This window comes from Podarcis filfolensis (assembly GCF_964270895.1).
Source record: "Podarcis filfolensis genome assembly, chromosome: 3".
In the NCBI taxonomy this organism is placed as follows: domain Eukaryota; kingdom Metazoa; phylum Chordata; class Lepidosauria; order Squamata; family Lacertidae; genus Podarcis; species Podarcis filfolensis.
Window position 1 is genome coordinate 106564104 of NC_139606.1, and position 8619 is coordinate 106572722.

General features: G+C 38.2%; 1 protein-coding gene across 3 annotated transcripts in view; it reads left to right on the forward strand.

The window, feature by feature from the left end:
- ACSS1 (acyl-CoA synthetase short chain family member 1) overlaps window positions 1–6451 on the forward strand; it is a 31234-nt gene extending 24783 nt beyond the window's left edge. For all 3 annotated transcript variants that reach the window (XM_083605114.1, XM_083605115.1, XM_083605116.1), the window contains 6 exons: window positions 906–1018; window positions 1487–1613; window positions 2085–2212; window positions 2814–2877; window positions 3884–4002; window positions 5239–6451. In XM_083605114.1, the coding sequence (XP_083461240.1) occupies window positions 906–1018; window positions 1487–1613; window positions 2085–2212; window positions 2814–2877; window positions 3884–4002; window positions 5239–5415 (728 nt within the window). In that variant the 3' untranslated portion in view covers window positions 5416–6451. The remainder of the gene's footprint in view (window positions 1–905; window positions 1019–1486; window positions 1614–2084; window positions 2213–2813; window positions 2878–3883; window positions 4003–5238) is intronic.
- Window positions 6452–8619: the final 2168 nt, after the last annotated feature.

An 8619-nucleotide genomic window follows, 5' to 3' on the forward strand; every position in this document is an offset into this window, starting at 1 on the left:
ATTGATGGGGATCCTGTGGGGGATGGCATCTATGTACAAAGCATGGTCTGAAGACACATGGCACAGCAGTTTAGTTGAAGCTAAAGTTCTGGTCAGTGCCTGGGAGCCCCATGTATGCTGCCTGGAGTTTTATCATGGGAGAAAAGCACAATATATATATGTGTCATAAATAGATCCATTGCCTATCCATGGGCTTTTGTTAACCTCTCAGGAGCCCTTACCCATACTTGCTCATCATCATCAGAGTCTAGTCTAGTTGGAATTCACCAACTTGCAATACAAAATGAAGTTTGGGTTCATTCTTGTAATGCCTTTACATGAGCCACCCTACCAATTATTGCTTGTTTCTCCTGGCAGCCTGAGAAGACTAGATTAGAAGCCTTTCTACTGTCAGTTGAGCACTGACAGATGGGTTGCATCTAGAAATGCTATATTTCTTACCTTCCAGTGTTCTCTCTCCCGTCTGCCTGCCTGAGTGCGAGAGTCCCCCCCCCCTAAAATAAACAGAGATAATTTTATTGATGGGGATTTCAGTAACTGGAAATTTGGAAAACTGAAAAGAAGCAAGTGAGGCTCCACTATATAATAATGCTTATATTTATGTGTGTGAGTTTGCCTTCAGAGGTTTGAGACTGGGGTGGCAGTCAAACCTTATACCTTCAGATATTCTGCCTCTCAGATGAAAAGACTCCCTGTAAGGCATGGATGGTGTGGATTGGAATTATTTGTTATATATTGGAATTGTTTGCAAGGTTGTTCTACGTATTTTTAAAGGGTTCAATCCACTTCCCATTGCAATGAATAATAAACCTGCTATTGTTTTTATTGGGGCTACATTGTACTGTAGCCTACAGGAGAGCAGAGGATGCATGGATTTCAATTGCTTTCCACCATTTTTCTTCCAGAAACTGGTGGCATTTGCATCGCTCCTCGGCCTTCAGAAAAAGGAGCTGAGATCATTCCTGCCATAGCAATGCGGCCTTTCTATGGGATTACCCCAGTATTGATGGATGAAAAGGTGAGATTTGTTAAAATATGATCAATGAACATTCAAAGACATAGTGCCTTTTTGGTATATGTATTGTTCCTAAACTCCCAAATCATTGTTTCATATCTATCTATCTACCTACCTATCTACCTATCTCAAACATTAATAAAATCCTGGATAAATGGTTTGCTGCAAAGGATTGTGAAACTTAGACAGGTGTTAAGGATTGCTTATCATTTATTATTTTCTTTCAGGTCAGACCTGCTATCCAGATAGGACTTTACTTTTGTTAAGGAAATTGCTGACTGTATCAATGCTCTCTAGTCTAGGACTTTGATAGAAGGTTGTGGTTCTCTTGCTGGTCCTAGCATTTATGCTGCTAATGTCCTAAATTGTAAATGTTAATGAAACATACAGTTAGACAGTATAGTTCAGCTTTTGCAACATCTCTGTTTAATTTTTATATTGACAGTTGCTCCTTTTTTTTTGGACTCTCAGGGAAATGTTTTAGAAGGCAATGATGTCTCTGGAGCTCTCTGCATAGCACAGCCTTGGCCAGGTATAGCAAGGACCATCTATGGAGACCACCAGAGATTTGTAGAAGCTTATTTCAAAGCTTACCCAGGTGAGAGTGGAAACACTGGTGCAAGTAGTGCACCATAATTTCTGCAGAAGCTGCTGACTCTTTTCTTTTGACAGTACTGTATATCATATGTGACACTTCAAAAAAGAAAGAAAAATCAATTTTGTACCAGCAATTTCTGTGCAAGCTGGATATTGCAGCTTGTATTATCCAAGCCAGTTAAGCATATGTGTGTATATATATAAAGCCAACAGTGATAAAAATGAAAAGTTCTGAAACATATTTACTAATTGGTGTTGTTTATACATTATCTTATGTACATACTTCTAAAATGTCAGCTATGACATGGGTCATTTTCTCCCATTTAAAAAAAAAGTTACCAATGAGTGGTTATGAATCATGTTCACACATACAAATTATTCTATAAGGACTAATGGACAGTGCCCATTCTGATGTTGAATTTTAGTGCTGCCATCAAAGGCATTAACTGACACTGCTTGTTTGTTGTTACAGGTTATTATTTTACAGGTGATGGTGCTTATAGAACTAAAGAAGGCTATTACCAGATAACGGGGCGAATGGATGATGTCCTCAACATCAGTGGGCACAGACTTGGAACTGCAGAGATTGAAGATGCTATGGTAATTTCTAGGGCAATGAAAAGTGTTGGCCCTAATTAAGTCAAGTCAGTGGGAACATAACTGACCATCAGGGAACCACACTAATCCACAAGATTTTCATTTTAGGGCTTGCTCACATATTGATATTCATTGACATCTTCATTGTGGCATTAAGAGATAACTTGCTTATGTGGTTACAGATTAGTTACCACAGACAGTCGACCACCTGATATCACCATAAACACAATTATTAAGAAGGAAACGGTTCACACCTCTGGTGAAGAGTCAGTGGCTGATGAGAGATCAAGGCCTAGTCTTTTCAAATGGATTAGAGGGTAAACTCAGGAATACCACATCAGACTACATATAAGAAAATACCCTTGTATATACAAAACAATATATTGTGAAGTGGTGTTCTAGCCTAACCGTCTCACTGATCTGCCAGATTTGAGTGCGTAGGAACCTCTTTTCTTTTTTCCATGGAGTAACGTTCCATTACAGAAACTGCTGGTGGCAGTTTGAAGAACTAGGCCCAAGTGACATGCATACATGTATCTCTTCATGCAACTTGTAAAAGGAAGTTATGAAGCATAACTTTATTTTTTTATTTGTCTTTTTAAAGGATGAACATCCTGCAGTACCTGAAACAGCAGTAATTAGTTATCCGCATGATATCAAAGGGGAAGGTAAGCAAATGAAATGTTTTGAAGATTTTATTCAAATACTTAATTTCATGTTTAATGATTGCTTTTTATAGGGTCAGGTAAGGAAAGGTATGGTTTAATAGAAAAAAAAGAATAGATTCTATTTCAGGTGCCCCTGTTACCAGTTTGATCAGATGTGCAGAATCAGAATTTTAAAACATACTGCCGGATTAATAGTATTTCATTGAATTGAAATGCTTTTGCTTAAAACATTTAGCAACAGGATTTGTATATGAAGTTTAACAGGGTCAGCTTATAAACCAAATTCATGATACCTTGATCCAAGAATTCTTGCACAAGGAGTAGTGCTTTTGATTTCTCATATTTGATTCTCTTTCTGTACATAAGGAAGCACATGTAGAATAATTCAGTATTTATATATTTATAAGATTTCTTACCTGCCCATCACGATGTAGAACATGAGACACTTAATATCAGGGTCATGGGTTTGAGCCCACTTTGGGCAAAAGATTCCTGCATTGCAGGGGGTTGGACTAGACAACCCTTGTGGTCCCTTCCAACTCCTTAGTTCTATGATTCTATAAGAACTTTGAACACCTTAGTATTTTGAGGATTCATTACTCAAAATGTGGCATGATTTGGCATTAAAGCTTTTGGTCTTTAAGGCTGCAATGCTATACACACTTACTTGGGATTAAATCCCATTTAACTCATATGACTCCCCTTTAAGTAGACATGTGTAAGTCTGCACTGCAATAATATTTTCACAACTGTATCTAAGAATGGTACTTGAATTTTAAACATTTTTAAACAATGAAGAAAAACTACATTGATCAGAACAGGAATTTTAGCATAATTTCTTAACTTGACTAGAAAAGAATATCCTTACAGCCATTGCTTTAGGCAAGACTTTCACACTTCATTGCACTCAGCAATGGCTATTCTACATGTGCTGTCTTATGTAGTGAAAAGGAAGAGTGGAGAGTAGTTTAATGTATAATAAATGAACTGTGGTCCTTTCTTCCAGCTGCATTTGCTTTCATAGTTCTAAAAGATGAGAAAGCACATCCAGAAACGGTTACCAGAGAGCTAAGGGAAATAGTTGCCTCCAAGATAGCCAAGTATGCTGTGCCTGATCATGTTCTGGTAAGTTCTTCAGGATCAGAATTTGTCTTTAATAATGTCAGGCTACAGGGGGTCAACGTGCATCTACTGACCTTCCTTATGGTACTGGGGACAGTTTCTAGAGGAGGAACAAGTATCTCCCAGACTCCTATCAGACTAGTTTGTACCTGCCCCTTGTTTGGTTAAAGGGACTTAGCAGTACTCACCTGTTTCCCGCTTCGTTCTTTAACGGTGAAATGGGGACAGCTGTTTGTGGGGGCAGGTTGTCCATTATTGACTAGAAGTGCTTGGGCAGTATAATTGATCAACTTTTTTCATAGGCTTTTTTCATCTTGAGAATCCATGACTTAAGAAGAATAACTCCAGTCATGTTTCTTTGAATGCAGTTGCCTTCATTTAGTAATGGCCAGAGAGATTTTTCTTGATTTAGCAAACACTGCATTAGCCTGATAACCCTTGAACCTGGGGGGGGTGACTTTCTTTTACTTCCAAAATATATTGTCCTCTGTTGTAGTGCTACTGCTGTACAAAAAACTTACTTCATGATTAATTCCCTTATAGTCCTTTTATAAAATGGCATTACTAAGCCTTGTACTAAACCCTGGCTTCATATTACTAGACGCTTGTTGTTTTTCCAAGCCTAAGTTGCTATTACTTGACTTGTGCCACCGTTATTCTTTGTCCTCTGTACATATACCGCTTTTCTTTTAAAGGTAGTATCAGAGGTGTCTTTTTGCATATGTTTACATTTACCACTTCATGAACATGGCTAAAAGATCACAATGGCACTGTCCAGATGCAAAGGGTAACCTATTATAAGAATGTGCCGTCAGGCCTGGGCTTAAGCAGACCCGTTCCTTTCTTCTATGCATGCAAGGGTAGGAAGTTTAAAGTTTCCTTTTGCTGCTTGGTTTCTTGTTAGGTCCAAATTCAGGAAAGCTGTCGCATCTTCAAGCCATACTTAAAACATACTTGGATCAAACCACAGTTTCAGATTGTGGTGTCTTCCAAGTAACTTTCTTGAACAAACCAGTTTTGCCATTTTTGGACATGGTAGGAAACCACAGTTTGTTCCAAATTGCAAAAGAACACTTAAACTTTTTCCATTTGCAGTTCTTGTAATGGGGGAACCATGGTTTTCTCTTATGTCAGAACCAGGACAGAGGCTGAAGGCTGTATGTGTCTGGCTTAATTTAACATATTATTGTCATAGTGGTTCACTCTCACAATAACACAATTCTTCCCCTTCTGAAACAGGTAGTGAAGCGCCTTCCTAAAACTCGCTCAGGGAAAATAATGAGAAGGTTGCTACGGAGAATAGTGACAGGCAATGTCAGCGATATGGGAGATATCACCACACTGGATGACTCCAGTGTCATTGAAGAAATACTTGATGCATATGCGAAGTACAAAATTAAGCATCCTACTTTGTAATGAGAAGCTGTGGGGATATGTTCCATTAGAAACGCCGAGAAACGAAAGGAACCATCAAATACGCACAAGTTTTCATGGAATTCTTCTTAATCATGTGAGGCTCAGAAGATTCTCCTTCTGAAAAATACGTATATTACAATACCCTTCGTGTGTATTTCACTGCACTTTGCCTTTCTTTGAAACTATGCAGCATGTAGGTTAGATCCTGATATTTTGGATATCCTGCCTATCTTTTTAAAATACTTTATTAAAACCACACAGAGTGGGAACTCTAAACAGAAAGCATTAATTCAACCTTAAAACCAGTGCCTTGGAAATATTAATCACTCTTTGAACTTACTCTTGGGGGAAATGCTCTCTTCTGAGTAACCCATGATATCTTTCTGGATACTGCATTCATTAAAAGCAGAGGGACATTATACATTTAAGTAGAATAAATTATTTTTCATATTTTGTGAAAGCAAATTTTAATTAGGAATAACTGAAAGATAAAATTTTAATAAGGATATATAATATATGTTTATATGGCTTGATGAAAAATGTGTAGAGAAAAAAAGCATTTCTTCACCTTACATGGAACTTAAAATGACTACAAAACTATCATTTCTTAAAATTAGTAATCAAACAAAAATAAAATTGAAAGGAATCCTGTTGAAGCTTATCTGGGAGTAAATTTACACGTCTGAACTCATTGAAAGGGTTTGCACAGAACCAAGAAGAAGGGTGGGAGACAAAAAGCCTCGGGGGGGGGGGGGGGGAACATATTAAAAGGAAACCAGAAGGTCTTGGCTGATATTATGGAAATGCAGTATTTTATTGATCCTGTGACCAAATAAATCCAATTCAAAAAATCCTGACCTCGGATAGACACTTGCTGAACATGGAAGTTTTATTTTTGACACAATTTGCTTTTACTGGAAGGGATGCTCATTATCCCTTTGATGATACAGTCATAACACCTCTTAGGATTCCTTTGTATTCAAATAATATATTGCCTACTTTTTATGTCCTTTACAAATAAATGTGTTGAGGTTTGTGTCTTTGTATGTATGTACGCAAACACACATGGGGGGGGGGGTAGGGTGCCAAACTGGGTCTTTGACCCGAGTGACAGAAAGCCTAGTTTCGGCCCTGCAAACTGTGTTGCTTTTAACAAACAGAAAATGGAAATAGCATATTTCTGAAAATCTTCATTAAAGATCCTTGTTAACTGTATGTGAAAAAATCTGCTATAATTTTTATAGCCAGTTATCGTTGATACTTTATGCAAGGTTTATAAAAAGGCATATAATATCAAAACCATATAAGGATTCAAAGGGCTGCAGCTAAGTAATAGAAATATTAAAATACCTGAGTTAGTATATTAATTGGACTTTGCCTATATTCCAAAGGGCAGGAACATTTATGAGGTGGTTGAAGTATTTAGGATACAGATCTGTATGTCTTAGCAAAGAGCTTTTGAGCTTGGTTGCAGCTTTTGAACTGGAAGAATTCTTGGCCAAAACCTCAAAACGGGAAGAGACGTCTTTTCATTTGCTTTTAAGCATGCAAGGCAATCTTCTTTCCAATCTCTGCCTTTTATTAGGTAGCATAAATTATCCAATGTTGCATTTTGGAGCCAAAAGTAACCATTGGAAGGCTCACTTCTAGTAGTTTATCCTACCAACACAGAAAATTGGTGCCATCTAATGGCCACTAGGCAGCATATCTTAAGGGAATTGGAATCCCCCTTGATTAAACAAATCTTTGCTGATTTCTAGTCTGCTCGTAATCTATAAAAATATCCACTGTGGCAGTCTAATGTACATTTTCCTACAGAAGGTCTATATAGTCCCCTCATATGTTCCTCAAACACCTGAATATGGCTTCACTCCCTCAAAACTTGGGAAATGATAAGGGCAGCCAGCACTCCCACCACAGAACAAGATGAATGATAGCCTCTCTATTTTTGTGGAATATATGCTTTACATACAAATATTATGTATTAAAACAGCAGCTTCTGAGTGTAATTGAAACCTATTATGCATTTGTTTAATTAAAAATGCAATTAATAAATTTGAATATAATTTTAAAAATTCAAATCGGCTTACCAGTTTTACAACCAAATTGTGCTATTCTAATTAAAAACAATTACAGTTAATAAGGCTAAGGATAAAAGTTTATCCAAGAAATGCTGAAAAACGTCTGGTCAATGGGTTTAAGGGATCTCCTGGTACACAAAGTTTGCTGGTGGGCTGTCCCTTGTATATGGATCCCCTCAGACATATATAGTGCTGGTAGTAGCCGCAGCAATCTGAGAGTGACTGAAAGCTAGCATATTAATTTCTCACAATGCCCTGGAGTGTCCAGCCCTAATGTTGCTCCTGGGAATTATGGGAATCAGTAACTAGTCACTAATAGGCCCTGCAGTTGGAAGCCCAGGCCAGGTGTCAGTGATGGTGCTGGTCTCTGGAAACCCTTCTAGGATGCCCAGGTGTGCTAGAATATCAAAATGCTTTCTGTCAGGGATGAGCAGCCCTTTTCAGCTAAAGGCAGCATTTCCTTCTGGACAACAACCACATGCCAATAGTGGGTGGGTCCACAGTCAAAAGTGTGTGAATGAAATCTTACCTTTGTACAGTAAGCTGGGTTCTAAACACACTCTTCTCTGTCCTCCATCCAGATAAGCAAAAGTCATGATCAAAACTCAAGCATGTGTTCCAGCCAGTCAAAACCCCTGAGAGTATGAACCAGGGCAAGTGAGGAGTGTGGCCTCCTCAGGAGAATTATGAGGGTCTGACAGAGGGCGTTACATTTGCTTCCCAGGGGTTGAGGCTACTCACTCCTGCATCAAGTATTGAAATACTAATTTAAGCCAAAAAGTGCACTTAAGATTCCTCTTGCAACTAATGATATATGTAAGGTAACATACAGTGCTTTTTTTCTTTAAAAATGCTTAGGAGTACTCTCATTTTCCTATTCATATTGAAATACTGCCCCTCAATGAGGCAAAACTTAGATTCACAAAATGTTCAGGGGAATGCATACCGTACACCCCAGGTAGTGTGGTTGCTGACCTTGAGCCAGACATCCTGGAGAGTGAAGTCAAATGGGCCTTAGAAAGCACTGCTAATAACAAGGCCAGTGGAAGTGATGATATTCCAGCTGAACTATTTAAAATTTTAAACGATGATGCTGTTAAGGTGCTACACTCAATATGCCAGC